The following is an 18,924-nucleotide window of genomic DNA, read 5'->3' on the forward strand; positions in this document are numbered from 1 at the left end:
CTGCCCCCGTTTGTTAGGGCAGCCCCAGGAAACGAATACAGCTGCCTTGAAAATAATGGAGCAATTACTATATCTCCTTACCAGTCAGGTTTGTTAAATATAGAAGCACCAGGCACTTCTCCCTTCTCCCGTGTGCACAATGGAAAAAGTAAAAACCCTCAAATAACTGGAGTCTGTTGCATCTAAACAGACAGCCAGGGGCGCCTGGGTGGCTCAGTCGGTTGAGCGTCTGACTCTTGATTTCGGCTCAGGTCGTGATCTCACGGTTGTGGGATCGAACCCCAGATCGAATCCCCCTGCCTGAGATTCTCTCTGCCTGTCCCCCGTGGCACTTTCTCTCTCAAAATAAACATTAAGCTGACAGCCCGGATCTGATTCCAAGCCACGGGGTCTCCCATCACACCACAGCCACACGCAGGCACGGCATTAAGCAGAACTAACCGCTGATTTTTCTTCCGTGGTTAGCTTTTGCTCGCTTTCTATTGGCTGCTCTTTTCACTAATAATTTCTAAGTACGCTTTTAAAAATTAATGCCTTACGTGTTTTAAGTGTTGCAAATTTTTTCTCCCGATGTCATTTATCTTTTCATGTTTCAAATGGCATTATTTTCCGTAGCCATTTGAACTGTTCATTAGGGCAAGTAGGTTAACTTTCTTTTGTGGCGTTTGAAGTTCATGCGTTGCTCGCAAAGGCTTTCTCCATCCCAAAATCACAAAAACCCTCCATTTTCCCCTCCCCCATATTTTTATAGTTTTGTGTTTTGCTGAAGAATCAGGCTTCACATTTCCCTGATGGATAGCTAATTGATCCAGCACCATTAACTGGATAGAACTCCTCCCCACAGATGTGGAATGTCGCTTTTATCACAAATTCTTTTTTTCCTTTTTTTTTTTTGCATGTTAAATTTTTTTTTCAACGTTCATTTATTTTTGAGAGAGAGCCAGTGTGACGCTGGCTTGAACCCACGAACTGCGCTGAACCGTGAGATCACGACCTGAGCCAAAGTCAGAGGCTCAACCAATGGAGCCACCCAGGTGCCCCATCACAAATTCTTAAAGACACAGAGGTCGGTTTCCGGCCTGGATTCATCTTCTGACTTCACGGGCCAGTCTTTAGCAATGGGCCGGAAATGCACGTGCACGTATTCTGGGGCGCCCTCCCCGCCACCCCAGGAAGACAGCGATGCCGTGGCTCACCTCACCTCTCACCCACACGAGTTGACCATGTGGCTCCTGGCTTGCGGGCAACTAGGAGGTAGTCGGTCAGTATGGGGGAGGGGCGGTAACATTAGAAAGCTCGGCCTCCCAGACGCCCCGGACAGGCCGAGTGACAAAGGGGCAACGGAGAGTGAGGTCCTGGCCAAAGACAGAGCAAGATCCCCCTTCCACCAAACAAGCTGCAAAATGGTATCACCTCCTTTCTAGGGATAACGTGGCCTCCCTGGATACCCATCGCGGCAATGTTTAACCAGCAAAGGAACGGGGGAGGTCTCCGGCTTTCACGTGAGGGGTGGGATCTGCTGGGGGACAACTCCCCCAGGGACAACTCCCACTTCGGTGTTCAGAGAAAGCCCCTTCACGCACATTGTCTCACGGGCTCTCACAAGCACCCAGTGTCTCCCCTCCTGCAGGCGGCGGTTGGTGCCGCCCCTCACGGAGGAACATGGCACTAGGGGGTGAGCAGAATGGGCTTCGTTCGGATGGCTCCAGGCCATGCAGGAAGGGTGCCCGGGAAAATGACGACTTCTGGCCCCTCCTTCCCGGTACCCGTCTCTGCAGAATCTCCTGTTCCCACAACACATCCTTACCGAACACCTCTGATGGGCTAGGGATTCGTCTGGGCCTCGGGAATACAGCAGAACACAGATCCAGGGGATCTTCATTCTCTTCTGCCAGGCTGGCGATTCCTATTCTGAACCGTGACCCAGACTGGCCTTTGCTCCCATTTTCTGGGTGGAGCCGTGACCTCCGGCCAACGTCTGCACTTTGCTCCCGTCTCCGGTTGCTTCCCTGGCTACTGGTCACTTCCTAGAACGCACTGACCTGCTCCAGACAGACACGCTTTTCTATTCTTGAGGCATAGACCACTGGCAGATTCAGACCCAAATCCCAGCCATGCCTTAATTCTGACCTCTTAAAATAGGTTTCAGGCAGGTCACAGTAGCCTGCGCATGCCATTGTGACAGCAGGGGTGGCACACACAGTTCTTCTTGAAGCAGGAAATAGAGCTCAGATGCCGACGTGGCCGCTCTCCTCTTTTCTCACTACACCTTTTCCTCCGATGCCCCCACCTTTCGGGATGTTGTCTGAGGAGGGGGGCTTGGCAGAAGGAATACGTACTAGATGTACGTGGGGCACCACACTTAAGACCCCATCGGTTCAGGTTCTGCAGGCAGAAATACTCTCCTACTGGCTGCTGTTGGTAGAACTGTGTCCCAAGAAAGGTATGTCCAAGTCCAAATCCCCAACACCCGTGAATTGGACCCCACTTGGACAAGGGGTCTTTGCAGATACAATTAAGGTGAGGATGTCGAGAGGAGATCATCCCTGATAGGGGAGGACCTGAAATCCAACGGCATGGGGTTGGTATGCCATGGTGTCCTTTTAAGAGACAGAAAAGGAGATCACAGAGAGACAGAGGGGGAAAGGCCAGGCGGAGCTCCACGTGAAGATGAGGCAGAGACTCGAGGAAGCCAAGGAACACAGAGGGCTGCCAGTGGCCACCAGGGAGAGGAGAAAGGCACGGGACGGATTCTCTCCAAGCTTCGAAAAGCAACAAGCCCTGCCGACACCTTGATCTTGAACTTCTGGCCTCCAGAGTTGCCACAGTGTATATTCCTGTTAAGCCGCTAAGTTTGTGGTCATTTGTTACGGACCCGGCCCGCTTTTCCCCTCGTTGCAAGCACTGCCGTGGACAACATGAGGGACTGTGGAGAGCGCAGCCTTCATGTTCCTTTCCCCGGGGAATTTGGTGACAGTTCTCAGATGGCTGGACAGCACCCAGCAGGCGCCCGTTCACCAGCAGAAGAGGCCTGGGGCCCCCTGTGAGGTGCTGGGCTCTGTAGGTTCCGGAGGCGTGGGATCGATGTCCTCATCCATATCCGATCTGTCTGCTCCCATCTCAGTCCTTTCTTCCTGCCTGATCCAAAGGCTGCTTTCTAGCTGTTTTTCCGCAATTTCCAGCTCTTCCTCTGTCTGTAAGACGGCCACGGTTTCGCGGGGTAAGTGTGAGGAGTACAGGCCGAGTTTGGCCTTACAGCCAAACATCGCTTCGTACGGACTTTGCTGCAAGGAAACGTCGAACACCTGATTCCTCGTCAGCTGCACAAATCGCAGGCCTTCGGCCCAGCGGCGTGAGCGGTGACTCTGCATCCAGGCACGTATCATGTTCTTGACGTCACGGCTTGCTCGCTCCAGGGAGCCCTGGCCTTGGCCAGGGCGGTGCTGACCACAGACGATCTTCAGCTCCGGCCATACCTCATTGAGCTCATTAACAACCTGGTTTGTGAACTCTACGCCGCTGTCAGATTCTAACACGCCAGGGGTACCGAGAATTGTGAAAATATCCAACAGGACACTGACCACCTCGTGGGCCTGTTTAGCTCTTAACGGTCGTAAGATGATAAACTTGGTCAAGTGGTCCTGGTAATACAAAATAAACTTGAACTCACCATCGGCATTTGACTGCATGTCAAGTACTTCAACTTGGCATCTGGAGTCGATGTCTTTAAAAGGCATGGGCTTGGGCGCAAGACCTCTCTTGGGCACTGGGTTCTTCTGGTGGCACTGTTTACAGAGTGTCAGATACAAGACAATGACTTCTTTGGTGACATTCCCATATTTTCCTTGTAGCTCCTTGAGCATCCGTGTCCGCCCACCGTGTCCAATATTGAGATGTGTGTCGTGAAGAATGTCAAACAACTCTTCCTTATGTACGTAATACCGTATTCGATCACGTTCCCTGTGAGCGGCCTCTATTAGCTTCTCCGTGCCTTGCACGGAGATCACGTCATATTTTGCTGCGCGGCGGTAGTCACGTGATGACTTCTTCCCCTTTTCCTTGGCTTCTTTGACTTCCTTTATTGTTTGAAAGTACTTTTCTTTGGAAAATACTTTGCTGTTATAACTTTTGCTTTCTACTAACTTTGTCACACTTGTAAGAAACTTTTCTCTCATGTTACTTATCTCCATTTCCATTTCACTTGTGCTGGAAACACCAGGGGAGTCATTTCCAGCTTTCTGGGGCATCATGGAGAGGTGTAAGAAGGATCCTAGGAAAGGGAGAAAGAAACAGAGTTCGATTCACTGATATTCCATCTGGAAGACTTTCCCTCCAGAGTTCTGCATTCTTCCATCTGATATTTGAAGACAACTACATAGAAGAAAAGATAACACGATAATAGTACAAAGCAGTAACAGAAAAAGGCAACTAAAAAGCCAAGCAAGGGGCGCCTGGGTGGCTCAGTCGGTTAAGCGTCTGACTCTTGATTTCGGCTCAGGCCATGAACTCACAGTAGTGGGATCGAGCCCCACACTGGGCTCTGTGTTGTGCATGGAGACTGCCTGAGATTCTCTCTCCCTCTCTCAAAATTAAAAAAAAATTAAAAAGCCAACAAAGACCATCCAAAACCAGGGCATGTCAAAAGAATTTTACATCAGTAAGATATATACGCAAATATGGAGTAATTTTAGATTTCAGGCAAACAGAACAAATGAAACTGTTAGCTCATACGGGGAAACCTGATTAACTGGTCTTCATTAATTGAACAGGAGACAGGATACATGGAAATGCTTAAGGGCAGTGGACTAATACCTTCCTTCAATAGCTTTTTTTGTTTGTTTTTAAAAAACTTTTTATGTTTATTTATTTTGAGAGAGAGAGAGACAGAGTGCAAGCAGGGGATCAGCAGAGAAAGAGGGAGACGCAGAATTCAAAGCAGGCCCCAGGCCCTGAGCTGTCAGCACAGAGCCCGACGTGGGGCTCGAACCCATGAATCATGAGATCATGACCTGACCCGAAGTTGGACACTTAACCAACTAAGCCACCCAGGCGCCCCTCCCTCAGTAACTTTTAAAATAATATAAACAGGAGGGGCACCTGGGCGGCTCAGTCAGTTGAGCATCTGACTTCGGTTCAGGTCACGATCTCACAGTTTGTGGGTTCGAGTCCCGCATCAGGCTGTGTGCTGACAGCTCAGAGCCTGGAGCCTGCTCCAGATCCTGTGTCTCCGTCTCTCTCTGACCCTCCACGGCTTGCATTCTGTCCCTCTCTGTCTCTCAAAAATAAATAAATGTTAAAAAAAAATTTTTTTTTAAATAATATAAACAGGAGAACATTGCTAGAAGGTTATCACACGATAACAGCAAACTTTGAACTTGAAGTTCACGGCAGAGAGGGCTCTTCAGCCTTTCCACAATCAGCATAATCAGTTTCTTGTGGCCCAAGAGCCTGTCCTTGCTTTAGGAGAATTGAGAAGAAGGTGGTAAGAAATTTTATGACGATGGTTTTCCCGTTGACCATACACAGGATTAGCGAATGAAGAGTCTGGGTCCTTACCCCGAGTGACCACATTCTCATAATTGTCCAGCATTGTGTCCCTGCACCCTTCAGCAGTCCTTCCAGAGGCTTCCAAACACCTTTAGTCTTCGGTCATACCCGCCAAAGGTCGCTACCTCTTGAGACAACGCCAGCTGCAGCCACAGGGACCATTCCTGGCAGCCACATCGGGACTGGGGAAGGGAGAGTGGAGGGTACCTGGAATGAAGCCACGCCAGCATAAATGACTTGGCACGTGAGTCATGTGAATATTATATGGAAGATCCCGGAAATAAAGACAAGGTCTCCTATCCAACCACGTGAGTCCCGCTTCGTGGGTAAGAAAAAAAAGTTCTGTCCTCCTGGGAGGTCTGTAGGCCTGGGCTGTTTTGACATTGCCTGAGCTGAGAGCCACATATTTCCAGAAAAAAAAAAAACCAAAAAACAGTGAGTCGAAATGAACCTGGGTGCTCCCAAGGCTGGGAGACACTTTCGGGTACAGGCTTGATGGCTCTGAATTGAGGCAGCAGGGTGTTTCCAGAAATGGAAATATTATACGTTATGTACAGATTTGTCAGGAGAGTATCATGCCAAAAAGAGCTACCCCAAACCGAGTCCGCAGTCCACCAAGGTCGGAGAATTCCTCAGGGACAGAACTTGATACTCAGGTGTCTAAACCCAGATTCCTTAGCACAACTCCAGATGGTGGGATGGTGATGTGGCCGGGGGAAGAATTCATATGATGGTAACAGGAATCCCAACAGTCAGAGGAAAACAAGATCCCCAGGATCCCAGCCATCAAATGCAGAGCTGAGGGATAGGGCAGAATCCTGAAAAGCAGAGAAAGATGAAAAGGGTTCAGAGCTCTGAGCAAGGGTCTTAGCTGAGCCGAGGTCCTGAAGGTTCTCCACTAAAAAGGCTTCAAACTCCCTCGCTCAGCATCACTGGTTGACCGTGGAACATTCCCGATTCTAAGACATTACTGACGACAAAACCACTGCCTTACTCATGGCCTTCTTTTGAGCGGAAAAACAGAGAACCTTTATTAAATGAACACATCCAAATTAAAACATGTGGAAGACACACATTTTAGTAGTGAAGAAACAGAACGTTTGCAAGTGCTGTTTGAGTCTGAACTCAAGATCCTCAGTGTACGATGATGTTCTAAAGGCTCTGAGAAGTTCTGCAGTAAAACAAAGTGTGCTTCATCTACCAGTCTCATTTAATCCCGGACATGGCGCTTTGTTTCTGAAGGAGGATCTGTTGTCATCTCACGGCCTTAGTGGTCCTTAGAACAGACCTGAAAACCGCAAGATATTCAACGGGATCCAGTAGAGTGCCTTCCAGAGTCCTCACTGAAACTAGCGTCTCTCCGAAATTGACTGGCTGCACTGGCAGCTGTAGGAGGCCCTTCAGGGGACTGCAAAGGAAGGAAGGGCCTCATTTCCAGCTTGTAAAAGAAAGAAGACAGGCTGGAAACAATTTATAATCAAAAGATGCAAAATCTCAGTCTTTAATATGAGATACGGTCCTTACATTATAGCAGGAAATTCTGAGGCACAGCCCAAAAACCACATTTGGCTAACAGACCTACTTTGGTTAGTCTACCCAGTGTACTTTTTTTTTTTTTAAATTAGAACGATTTACCTATACTTAGAGATTGGGGGATTTCACAGAAGCATCTTGACTGATGTGCTTGGGAAATGGGAAGATCTGGATACGCTGGGAACTTTGCTGCTTGGCAACAACTGGCTGGAGTGGAGACAGCAGCTCCCGTTAAACAGTCGGCACGCTCCTGTTTCTCAGGGTCCCTAAACCACCTGCTACCTTGTTCAGCTTACCTGCCCATCCCTGCGGCTATCTGGGTTTTCAACACCTGTTCCACGGCAGCATGAAAGGATTGTGTTCAGCTTCCCGGTGCGATCTGTGCCTGTTGGGGGGAAACTGATAAATGACCTTTGGTTAGAGAAAACTGGAAACACCTCCCTTCCTCACCCACCTGTGAGTCTTTGCTTTGGCGCCCCAGATCTGGAACGTCCTTTCACTTATCTTCCGGGTCACCCCCAGCTCAAATCGGCCTGCTTCCCGATGCTTTCTGCAACTCCAGCTGATGGCCACGCCCCCTCCCTGGGGGCGGGGCACTCAGCGGAGCCCTTCGCTTTGTATTTGTAGCCACTGGTTCAGGTATACGCAACCTAGCAGGTAGGAGCTGGGCCATCCACCTAGCTGTTTTCGCTCGGAGGGCCAAGGAATACAAAGCCGAGACAAAAGATACTCAAAGGACGTTTGCAAACACTTCCCGTCCGGGTGCAGCGGCGAGGCCCTGCAGAGGGAGGGCCAAGGGTGGCGGCGTGGGAATTCAATTTAGGACTCTACCACTCGCTGTGTGTCTGCCTCCGGCAGTTACTGAGGTTTCAGTGTCCTCCACCGTCACAGCGGAGGTGCCAGTTTCCGGATGAAGACTCGGCGGTAACGCCGGATAAAGCGCTAAGCCCAGTGTCCCCGCACCTTCCAACACGGACACTCCACCTCCTCCTGGGACCTGGTTCGGGCACCACCTACCCCTGCGCGGCCTTCCTCCCCGCACTCCCGCGGGCTCCGCCCCTCCCGGGCCCGGCCGCGGACCCGCCCCGCCAACCCCGCGAGGCCAGAGGGGAGGACGGGACGCCCGGGCGGTGAGGGGTATATGCCTGGGGCCGCGGCGTCGGGGACCGCCCACCCCGCGTCCAGCCGCGGTCTCGCCTCCCGCCCGCGCGTGCCCAGTCGGTCCCTCAAGCTGCTCGCCCCGGAAGCTGCTCCGCGCCGGCCGGAAGCCCCGCCCTTGACGCCGCGGGCCAGCCGGCACCCTTTCCACGCTCGGGAAGGGGGATCGTGAGGGTCCTGCCCCGCCTGTCGTTGGGAGGTGGCGGGGACTAGAGATACGCGAGGCCGGCATGCGCGTGACCTTGGCAGAACAAGCCACGGAGCCCGGTCCCCCGCGGCAAAACCGGTTATTTTCCCACGATGTTGCAAAGCCTGCAACTCGCGAAGTCAACTTGCAGTCAGCATTCTGAGTCCGGCAGCTTAATCTAAAATGAGGGCAGAGGCGTCCGTGTCTGCAGTGCCTCCACCTGCTAACGTGGTCGCGAGAACCTGCGTTTCATTCAGATGGACAGCGCTTACTTCTAACTGCAGCCCGAAGATTTGTTTCGTTAAACTCGGATATAATGGCCCCCTTCCGTGCGGCACCAGTGCATTAAAACAGGTTGGTAAAGGGGGCCCGCGGGCAGGCCAGGGATCCTGCAGCTTCTCACTGTAGGGGAACAGCCTGGGGCAGGGGACTGGACGCTGCTGGGAAAGCCTAGCAGCTCCTGTCCTCCTGACAAGACTTTCAATCCAATGGCAATCTAACTTTGAGGAAAAAAAATTTAAAAATAGGCTACTACAACATAGACGTGCGCATAGCATAACAGGAGACAGGTTCAAGAGGCAGGATCCCACATAGCTTCCTATCTAGGCCTTCTTCTCAATGAGCCATGATGTCCCCCAAATACTGCCTGCTGTAAAAATGAAGAGGGGCCCCGGGCTGGCTCAGTCCATGCAGAGTGACTATCTCAGGGCTGTGAGTTCCAGCCACATGCTGGGCATGGAGCCAACTCCAGGAAAGAAAAGAAAAGAAAAAAATCACTACCTTAGCAGTCCTGGTTTCAGAATATTGTTAAATCCCAGTTGTTAAAAGAACTGATGCTCACATGAAAAAACCCAAATAGTAAATCAAGCCACAAGATAGGGGCGGCCTGCCTCCAGATGGCAAATGCCACCTAACTTCCCTGAAAACGGGTCCCCTGTGAAGTAGGTAGTATCTCCAGGCACCACACAGAAATTAAAGGCTCATCATTTTATCATTTTAACAGTTTTTATTTAAAGTTGAATATAAGATGACTTTATTCCTGCATCTTCTCAATTGTTTCTTCCTTATATTTGCCCTTTTCCTTTCCTACTTGGCGAGACTTGGCTTTGCGTTCAAGGATCTTTTTGCGGTCTTTGTCCAGTTTTAGTCTGGTGATAACCACCTGCAGAAAAACAGAAACATTTCTAAGCTTTAAATAGTTACTAGTTTCACAAGCTAACCATATGTATTTTTGTTTCTATTATAACCTCAGAATCATAAAGTTGGAAACGTAGCCCCTATTCACGCTTCAACCCACAAAATCATAGTACAGACCTTGTTTCAACAGATCTAATTGTTAAAGACCTCCAGGTTACGATAAATTTTAGTTTTATGAAGGAAGGTGAGGGAAAGGGGTAAAGGGCACTGAACCAGGTTTGCAAACACAGCACAATGACTGAAAAGAGAATCTCTGCCCTCAGAGAGCTTGTATTTTAGTATGGGGAGAGAGAAAACAAATTAAGTGAATGTGTATCAGACTCTGACATAGAGAAAAACCGGGCAACGTGGGGAGGCGAAGGAATGCTGGCAAACAGGCTAAGTCATAGGGTGGTCAAACAAGGCCCTACTGGTAAGACTCCATTCAAACAGACACTTGAAAACTTGAACACATTACGGTGAGAGAAGTCAGAGACCTGTACTGTCTGGCTCACGAACACGTGGAATTGTAAAATCAGAATAAAATGGTGGTCACCAAGGGATAGGAGACAGGATAGATGTTAAGGGTACAAAGTTACAAACAGTAACCCCCTGGAGATACAAGGTACAGCACAGTGATCTCTACACAATACTGTATCATAATCACCAAACTTGCTAAGAGACTAGAACTTAGTTACTCCAATTACTAAAAAGGATAGCTACGCACCACACAGAGGTGCTCGTTATTGCTACAATGGCAATCATATTATATATAAAGCTATCAAACTAATAGCTCATACAACTTGAATTTACACATTCTGTCACATGTATTTTATTTTTTTAACGCTTATTTATTTTTGAGAGGGCACGTGCGAGCACTGGAAAGGCAGAGAGAGGGAGCGAGAGAAGACCAAATGGGCTCTGAGCTGCCAGCTCAAACTCCCGAACCATGAGATCATGACCTGAGTTGAAATCAACAACTGGATGCTTAACCAACTGTGCCATCCAGACACCCAATAGATTCCAATAAAAAACAAAAAAGATAAACACCTGGAAAAAAAGAGGGTGAAGAGCGATTCTGGTGAAAGTACGGCAAGTCCAAAGGTCCAAAGGCAGAACTTAAAAGGTTTATACGTACATGTTTCTCAATCTTAAGTGTGTCTAAGAATCAACTGGAGAGCTTGTGAAAACAGATTAATGGTGCTGCCCCAGTAGACCTGGAACAGAATCTGGAACTCTGATCAGGCGGCCAGGTGATGCTGTTCACAGCAGACACGCTGTGAGCAGTTCGGCTGTACGAGCAAGGAGGCCAGCAGACTAGATCACGAAGAGTGGACGTCTACAAGCGGCTGCTGAGGGGATCGAGTAAGGTCTTAAAAGGCCACTCTGGGGCACCTGAGTGCGTCCGACTCTTGATTCAGGCTTGGGTCATGATCTCATGGTTTGTGAGTTCTAGCCCCACACCGGGTTCTGCACGGACGGTGGGGAGCCTGCCTAGGATTCTCTCTCCCTCAAAATAAACAAACTTCTATAAAAATTAAAAAAAAAAAAAAAAAAAAGGCCACTCTGATGGGAACAGACAGGATTCTGGATAGAATAGACAGTAACTGACAGGGCGGTATAAAATAATAAATGACATTTTCGTCCTGAGCAATTGGGAGGATAGAGCTGCCCTACACGGTGATGGCGGCAAACGGTGAACCAAGTCAGAAGTTTGAACACATTAGGTCTGAGGTCATCAATCAGAAATCCAAGCTGAAATGCAAACTAGGCCACTGGACGCTGAGGTCTGGGTTGGAGTCACCTGCCTTTGTATGTGTGACGTCCCCAGGCGGAACTCAAGACAGGAAGGTGATCACTGCGCCACAGTGAGGAAGTGGGTATGTCCTCAGCTGTGCTACCTTGGAAAGACCAAGATTTCCTCACCTGGAATCCAGGTCTGCCTGCCTGCCTGCCTGCCTGCCAGAGTCGGCAGCAGCAAATACACGTGGCAAAGAACCCAACTCTTTCCCAAAGTTTAACAGTCCGGGTAGTCCTAGCGATCCTGTTCACCAGGAGGCAACCCAAAGTGTTTCTGAAAGAAACCCAGAGGTTTCTTTCCAGATGCACATATGACTGGCGAAGGTTAGAAAACGAGAAAGTCCTTGCTCTTAAGAGAACATGCGAGGATGGGTCAAGACGCTTGTAATCCACTGGGGGTATTGAAGAGGGGTAAAGAAAATGCGGGAAGATATTTATAGTGAATTCCAGGTGAAAGATATGTAGGAATTTTACCACACCAGTCTTTCAACTTTCCTGTGGTTTGAAAAAGAGATTTATGGTGGCAACATAAAATGTTTCAAAACAAAAAACACAAAACTGGGGAGCCATCAGTAGCTCAGTCAGTTAAGTGGCCGACTCTTGATTTCAGCTCAGGTCCTATCTCTGTGAGTTCGAGCCCCACGTCAGGCTCTTTGCTGCCAGTGCAGAGCCTGCTTGGAATTCTTTTTCCCTCTCTCTGCCCCTCCCTGGCTTGCTCTCTCTTAAAGTAGAGATCAATCAGAGACTGCTGGATCAGAGAATTCACATCCAATTCCAGACAGGCACCTGTTATGGGTTATTAACAGACTGGGTTTTCTGTCCTGCCTCAGACACGATCACCATCCAGGAGATCTTAGCTTCTGTGCCCCAGTTTTCTTCCCCATTTGTAAATGTATGAAATCTCTGCAAGGCTGTAAACTTGCCATACTGACTCCACTTTAATATGTAAAAACAAATAGGGGATCAGCTCCATTTAATCTAAAAATTACCCTATTTCCTAGCAGCGCCTGGATGGCTCAATCAGTTAAGCATCTGACTCTTGATTTCTGCTCAGGTCACCATCTCACCGTTCATGAGTTCGAGCCCCACACTGGGCTCTGCGGGGACAATGCAGAGACTGCTTGGGATTCTCTGTCTCCCTCTCTCTCTCTGCCCCTCCCCTGCTCACTCTCTGTCTCAAAATAAACATTAAAAAATAAAATAAAAATAACCCATTTCTTGATTTTAAATTTTGTTGTCAGACTGATCAGTTTACTAATTGCTACTGACCAAAAGGTACATTAAATATACAAAATGACTGTTAAAAACAACTTGATCTTGGGGCGCCTGGGTGGTGCAGTCGGTTGAGCGTCCGACTTCAGCCAGGTCACGATCTCGCGGTCCCTGAGTTCGAGCCCCGCGTCAGGCTCTGGGCTGATGGCTCAGAGCCTGAAGCCTGTGTCTCCCTCTCTCTCTGCCCCTCCCCCGTTCATGCTCTGTCTCTGTCCCCCAAAAAATAAATAAACGTTGAAAAAACAAACAAACAAACAAAAAAAACAACTTGATCTCATAAAAATTTTTAGACTGGTTTCCAGGACTCCATTCAAATATGGTATTTGCCCTAAGACTGGTTTCTAGAACCTCTAAAATCAGGAGTCTATTTCTATGGGATTGCCCTGCAAACAAGCAGTCCCACCTGCCAACACTTGCTGTAATTTCCTTCTCTCACGCATTCTCAGAAACACCCACCTTGCTGGGGTGGATGCCCACGTGGACAGTTGTGCCATTGGCCTTCTCTCGCTGCACTCGTTCAATGTAGATGACGTATTTCTTCCTGTAAACCTGGACTACTTTGCCAATCTGCTGACCTTTGTAGTGTCCTCGCACAACCTAAATACAAATTCACGAATGACAGAAATATTAAGAAAGTCAACCTTGCAAATCAGGAAAACTAAATCACGTAAATGTCATTTACTCTCTCAGATCTGTAAGACCCATCTTTCAGTTTTGAAAGATGTAACGGTTACTGGAAACATGGGAGTAATTCTCTCTGGCTTTAATTAGCCTGCAAATAAACCCTGCCCCCATATACGCCTTGTGATGGACAGTACGCCCATCAACTGATGGTCTGCAGCGGTGGGCTTGGTAGGTTAAAAACGAGTCCACTTAGGCTTTTTGTAGCTGGGTGACCACAAGGAACTTTACTCCGTCTCAGAGGAAGCGAGAGGCCACAAGATTTAATTCACAACCCAATAAAGTGTCCCACCCGGTCACAGAGTAGGCAGCAGCAAATACATGGGAAAAAAACCCAGTTCTTTCCCAAAGTTTAACAGCGTCCTACCCGGTAGCCCTAAGATCCTGTTCGCCAGGAAGCAACCCAAAGTGCTTCTGAAAGAAACCAGAGCTTTCTTTCCAGAAGCACATCTTCTCGCATGAAGACGATCTCAAAAACAGAGAAGACCACCTCCCAAATCTAGTGACAATTCTAGCACCAGCCCCGTAGCAACCAGGGGCTGTTCGCAACCTGCACCACTACTTGGGAACTGGCTTCATCTTTAAATGGGTATTAACCTCATCAAACAGTACGGGGGACAGGCGAGTTGCTTTAGAGACGGCCTAAAATCTTGCAATCGACAGCGGCATGTTCCAGCTAAATAACGTTCACAGAAACGTTCGCTTAAATAGGTTTGGCAAGATATTCACCTGTAAATGTGAAACCACCAGAGAAGACTACGGTTCAGTTACAGCTTCTGTATCTGGACCCTCGACAACCTCTTCAATGACCAAACGCACCAAGAAAAAGAGAACCGCGGGGTAGCGCTCTGGTTCCGAACCACCTTTCCGCTTTCTGATACTTGGGGCAATTGCGGTTTTTTTCCTGTTTGGGTTCTTAGTGCCCTTGTGCAATCCTGCTCTGGGGAGCACGGTCTCAAGTGCATCTTTCTCAGCAGATGATCCCTCTTCTATGCCAGATGTGGGGGTATCTGCCAAGACACCCGGGCACAGCACATACCTGTACTTCGTCGTCCTTCCGGATGGGCATGGATCGAACGTTGTACTTCTGTCGTAGCTCTTTGGAAAGAGGGGAGGACATAATCTTCCTGCGAATGTGCGAAGGTGCATTGAAATGCCTTTTACGGTTCTTGCTCCGATCGGAGGTCACAAACGGATTGAACTTCATGTTGGCTAAAGACAGAGTGAAAAGAGGCGTAAACCCTTAAATGCTCAAAATCTCATTCAGCGTCCCAACAAGTGACATTCCAACAATTTCATCTTGAAGGTTCAGAAGCCCACAGAAACTGTCGTGCTTTCTATGTTCGTTTATGGGACAAAGAGTTGTTGTTTTCTTTTTTAAACGTTTACTCATTTTTGCAAGACAGAGCGCAAGCCGGGGAGAGGGAGACACAGGATCCCAAGCAGGCTCCAGGCTTTGAGCTGTCAGCACAGAGCCCCACGCGGGGATCAAACCCACTAGCCGTGAGATCATGACCTGAGCCCAAGTCGCTTAGCCTACTGAGTCACCCAGGTGCCCCCGACAAACAATTTTCCATTCGTAACAGACCTGTTTTAGTTCTTAAGCTTTTATTTTAGTTCACAGCCTCCAAGCACCTGAAATATCGGGTAAGGAACTTAAAACAGGACTTGTTATCTCTGATGAAGGCAAAGCGGTCCGACAACTCAACTACAACACTACGCTTTACAAAGACCAACCAAAGCCAATACCCTACGGACTCGGACGTGAACACATTTAGCTCCGTTCTCCCCAAACCTGGGAAACGCTGCACATCTCGGGTCCAAGAAAACCTTCTAATGAGCGCGGCCTGCAAGTTCCCTGGCTTTGCCAAAGTTATTTCGAGGCTCTTCTTTAAGGAACGACACTGAATAGACTTGAACCATCTGCGCAGAACCCCTCCTCTCCGGGCTCCGATTCCGAGTTCCCAAACCCCTCTCCTCCCTTCCCGAGTCGGCCGCCCCTGGAATTAAGAGGAAGACAGGCTGGGGACCATCCTAGCCCCTCTCCCTCGGCGCTACTCGTTCGCTGGGAGAGTATCGGGCCCCTAGAGCCAAAAGACAGCACCCCCGCGAACGGATGGCTACGGATTACTCGCTCTCGGCCAGCGAAAACTCACCCGCTGCAGCTCCAGCGATGGCCGCAAAAGGGAAGAGAGCTACACGCTACTTCCGGTTCTGTAAGTTTATGAGAGATCTCGCGAGACCGATCGTCTCTTGGCGCGAGAGAGGCGCTGGGTTTGAACGAGAAGAGGAAACTGGGAAAGAGATTGGTGACTAGTGTCCCCCAGCGGCTAGGAGGGGAACTGCTAGGACCTGCAAAACTGCCCTCTCCGTGGCCTGGTGTCTCCCGGGGTAGGTTTGGGTTCTGCAGCGGCGTTCTCTGGGAAGGCTAGTTCCTGGGCGGGGGGCGGGGATTGCTCAGGGTGTGACTGTCCCCGTGAGTGGTGAGGGAGCGGGCGGCCCATTAGCCAGGTGGCCACTGGCGACCTCGGTTCCGTGGACACCGCCAAGGCTTCCCGGGCCCGTGGCGCCGGCGTGCCGAGCTCGCCGGTCCTTTAATGGGCTCCATCCGGCGTGTGCTGCCGGCGCCGTGGGGCGCTCCGACCCGCCACGGACCTTGCAAGGGCTGGGACCCGCGATCCGTCCCCGCCCAGCGCAACGAGATTGAACCTGAGTTTCTAACGAGCTCGAAGGTGATGCCACGGGGTGCCGGTCCACACTTGCAAGGAGGCCTTTGCAAGCGGAGCGCTGTGCCCCTTTCTGAATTGTACTGCATGCTGTCTTTCGGTTCAGGGTCTGATGGAGGCAGGGCGAGAGGGTGCCCTCCCCAGCAAACGGATTCTGGGGCAGGCTGCAGTTGGGGTGTGTGTGTGTGTGTGTGTGTGTGTGCTCCCGCAGGGTGAGATCCCGCAGGGGATCGGTTTCTGTTGAATGAGTAATGCATTGTCATTGAATGAATGATGCAACGTCCAGAAGACATGCATTTCATAATAATTCCTGAGACATAGTGAGCTTGCGTGAGCTTGCGGAGCACTGGAAACGCTCTTCTCCTTTTGACGTTAACTCCTTTCATCCACCAAATAGCCTTGTGAGGCTGGTACAGTATTATTGTTCCCATTGTACAGATGGGGCCATTGAGCCACAGAGAAGTGGGAGGAGCTTGTACGCGTTTTGTAGAACCCATAGGTTATGGTGGGACCCGTGTAGGTGCTCCCCAGTCCCTTCCCTATATGGTCCCAATTTCTAGGACTCCATTTGGTCGAGTCAAAGAGCAAGAAACCGTGTCCTTGAGGGGCCAGGGTAGAATCAGTAAAGAACCTGTGTTTTCGTGATTTAAGAAAAGTTGTGCTTGAAATATGCTGTAAGGTAAACAGCCCCAGATTTTTCTAACTGAAAGATTCAGATAGAGTATCTCTACTACAATTCTTTTTGTTTTTTTTTTTTTTTTTAAGTAAACTCTGCATCCAACCTGGAGCTTGAACCCATGACCACAGATCAAGGGGCACATGCCCTACCAACTAAGCCATCCAGGAGCCCCCACAATTCTTTTCAACAAATGTTTATGGAGCATCTTTTGCAAGCCATCCCTAAAAGGGACACTGGAGCTACAGAATGCAATTAGCCAAACCTTCTGCCTGCAGGAAGCTCACTGTCTCAGAGGAGAGAGAAACAGCGAAACCCCGCAATCACGGGACCCCAGGAAAAGTGCTGGTTGAGCCAGCCACCCTTTGTGTGCTCCGGGAATAGGACAGAGCTCTGGGGTCAGGGAAGACTTCTGGGGTGAGATCACCCTTGGCTGAGTTTTGGAGAATGTTAAAATTAGCTCCACGAAGCAGTGGGAATAGCTGGAGGGGAGGCTTGGAGGTGTGAAGCAGCATGATGTACTGTCTCCAAGAGCCAGGTCCTGGTGGCTGTAGTGAAGACACCTTCAGAGAAAAGCCCATGGGGCTCCGGGGCTGAGCTGAATTTGATCTGGTGGCTGAAAGTTACAGCCGAAGCCTTCCTACTTTGCCTTCCTTTCTGATCTTCACGGACTCACCTTAACTCTCTCTCCTTGTTCTTAGGAGTTTCCTTAACCCCCTCTTCTTAAGGTCTCGCCTAACCTCTTCCTCTCTTCCCACAAAGGCCTCTTCTGTTTCCTCTTCCTCCCCATCACTCACTGCTGACACCCTTCCCTCCAAGGCCTCCTTACCACCACCCTCCCTCCGCCGCCGTGCACAACACTGACTCATGGAGATTAAACCTTCAGGCCACCATTTGGACAGCATAACCACTTTATACGGCGTGAAGAATGCCAGGGTACAAATTGTGTGCACAGATGCAAATTACTGGTAGCCTGGTTGAGAGTCTGTTTATCCGCATAAATGTCTTGGCTCCTCCCTGCACGAGAGTCCGGGCACCTCGCCTGGCTGCCCGCCCCCCACCTTCCTTACGTGCCTCTAACTTGATTTGAAAAAGTTCCTTTAAAAAAGTTTTTTTAATATATTTTTTTAAGATTTTGTTTTTATTTATTTTTATTTTTTAATTTTATTTTTTAAAATTCACATCCAAATTAGTTAGCATATAGTGTTTAATATTTATTTTTGAGAGAGAGAGAGAGAGAGAGAGAGAGAGAGAGAGAATGAGTGGGGGAGGGGCATAGAGCAAGAGAGACACAGAATCCAAAGCAGGTTCCAGGTTCTGAGCTGTCAGCACAGAGCCTGATGTGGGGCTCGAACTCACACACCGCGAGACCATGCCCTGAGCTGAAGTTGGACACTCAACTGACTGAGCCATCCAGACACCCTGAAAAAGTTCCTTTTAAACTGACTCTTTTGGGTCCTTTTGAAACCAGTCTTTGTGAAGTCCTAAGTCAAACCAGCTATCCAGACTCCACACCTAAGTCCCTTGGACTAAAACTTTTTTAGTCCTTAGACACCTAACCATCCCATTTATCCCTTCCTTCCTTCCTTCCTTCCTTCCTTCCTTCCTTCCTTCCTTCCTTCCTTCCTTCCTTCCTTCCTGATTGCCTGCCTTCACTTATACATTCTTCAAATATTTCTCGGGGCGCCTGGGTGGCTCAGTCGGTTGGGCGGCCGACTTCGGCTCAGGTCATGATCTCGCGGTCCGTGAGTTCGAGCCCCGCATCGGGCTCTGTGCTGACAGCTCAGAGCCTGGAGCCTGTTTCGGATTCTGTGTCTCTCTCTCTCTCTCTGACCCTCCCCTGTTCACGCTCTGTCTCTCTCTGTCTCAAAAATAAATAAACAAACAAAAAAAATTTCTCTAACTCTTACTCTTTACCAACTCCTATGCCAGGCACTGAGATACAAAGATCAGTAAGACTGGGCACCTGGGTGGTTCAGTCGTTAAGCATCTGATTTAGGCTCAAGTCATGATCTCACAGTTTGTGAGTTCAAGTCCCACATCGGGTGAGCCTCAATTCTTTCTCTCTCTCTCTCTCTCTCTCTCTCTCTCTCCAGCTGCCCCCCCCCCCCGCTCAATTGTGAGCTCTCTCTCTCTCAAAAAGAAAAAAAAAATCAGTAAGATCTAGC

General features: G+C 49.3%; 2 protein-coding genes and 1 long non-coding RNA gene across 19 annotated transcripts; 1 reads left to right on the forward strand and 2 right to left on the reverse strand.

Moving 5' to 3' along the window:
- Positions 1 to 849: 849 nt before the first annotated feature.
- KRABD2 (KRAB domain containing 2) lies at positions 850 to 8,325 on the reverse strand. Of its 17 annotated transcripts, none has more exons than XM_086685965.1 (4): positions 8,098 to 8,325; positions 7,377 to 7,465; positions 5,557 to 6,365; positions 850 to 4,270 (listed from the first exon to the last, which is right to left on the reverse strand). In XM_086685965.1, exons 3-4 carry the CDS (start codon positions 5,588 to 5,590, stop codon positions 3,015 to 3,017), a joined length of 1,290 nt encoding a protein of 429 aa, XP_086542091.1. In that variant the 5' UTR covers positions 5,591 to 6,365; positions 7,377 to 7,465; positions 8,098 to 8,325; the 3' UTR covers positions 850 to 3,014. The 17 variants fall into 17 exon arrangements, with proteins under 17 accessions (XP_086542091.1, XP_086542095.1, XP_086542084.1 ...); XM_086685969.1 differs by having other exon boundaries at positions 5,557 to 5,754; positions 7,377 to 7,479; XM_086685958.1 differs by having other exon boundaries at positions 7,377 to 7,479.
- Positions 8,326 to 9,411: 1,086 nt separating this feature from the next.
- Positions 9,412 to 14,561, reverse strand: RPL26 (ribosomal protein L26). The gene is made up of 3 exons (XM_025920363.2): positions 14,394 to 14,561; positions 13,130 to 13,270; positions 9,412 to 9,587 (listed from the first exon to the last, which is right to left on the reverse strand). Exons 1-3 carry the CDS (start codon positions 14,559 to 14,561, stop codon positions 9,459 to 9,461), a joined length of 438 nt encoding a protein of 145 aa, XP_025776148.1. The 3' UTR covers positions 9,412 to 9,458.
- Positions 14,562 to 15,540: 979 nt separating this feature from the next.
- On the forward strand, positions 15,541 to 17,878 carry LOC147574028 (uncharacterized). Its single transcript, XR_015243839.1, has 2 exons — positions 15,541 to 15,745; positions 16,846 to 17,878. It is a non-coding gene; the product is annotated as an uncharacterized LOC147574028 (long non-coding RNA).
- The last annotated feature ends 1,046 nt before the right edge of the window (positions 17,879 to 18,924 follow it).

Source organism: Puma concolor, chromosome E1, assembly GCF_028749965.1.
Source record: "Puma concolor isolate L17-30 chromosome E1, mPumCon1.1.hap2, whole genome shotgun sequence".
Lineage (NCBI taxonomy): Eukaryota > Metazoa > Chordata > Mammalia > Carnivora > Felidae > Puma > Puma concolor.

Bases quoted from the DNA above. Each gene is read 5' to 3' on its own strand.
- KRABD2 (XM_086685965.1), bottom strand. From the start codon at position 5,590: ATGCTGGACAATTATGAGAATGTGGTCACTCGGG. The intron at 4,271-5,556 runs GTAAGGACCCAG...TCCCTTTCCTAG, and splicing joins TGAGAATGTGGTCACTCGGG to GATCCTTCTTACACCTCTCC.
- RPL26 (XM_025920363.2), bottom strand. From the start codon at position 14,561: ATGAAGTTCAATCCGTTTGTGACCTCCGATCGGAGCAAGAACCGTAAA. The intron at 13,271-14,393 runs GTATGTGCTGTG...ATTTGTATTTAG, and splicing joins GGAAGGACGACGAAGTACAG to GTTGTGCGAGGACACTACAA. The intron at 9,588-13,129 runs GTGGGTGTTTCT...GTTTTTCTGCAG, and splicing joins TGGGCATCCACCCCAGCAAG to GTGGTTATCACCAGACTAAA.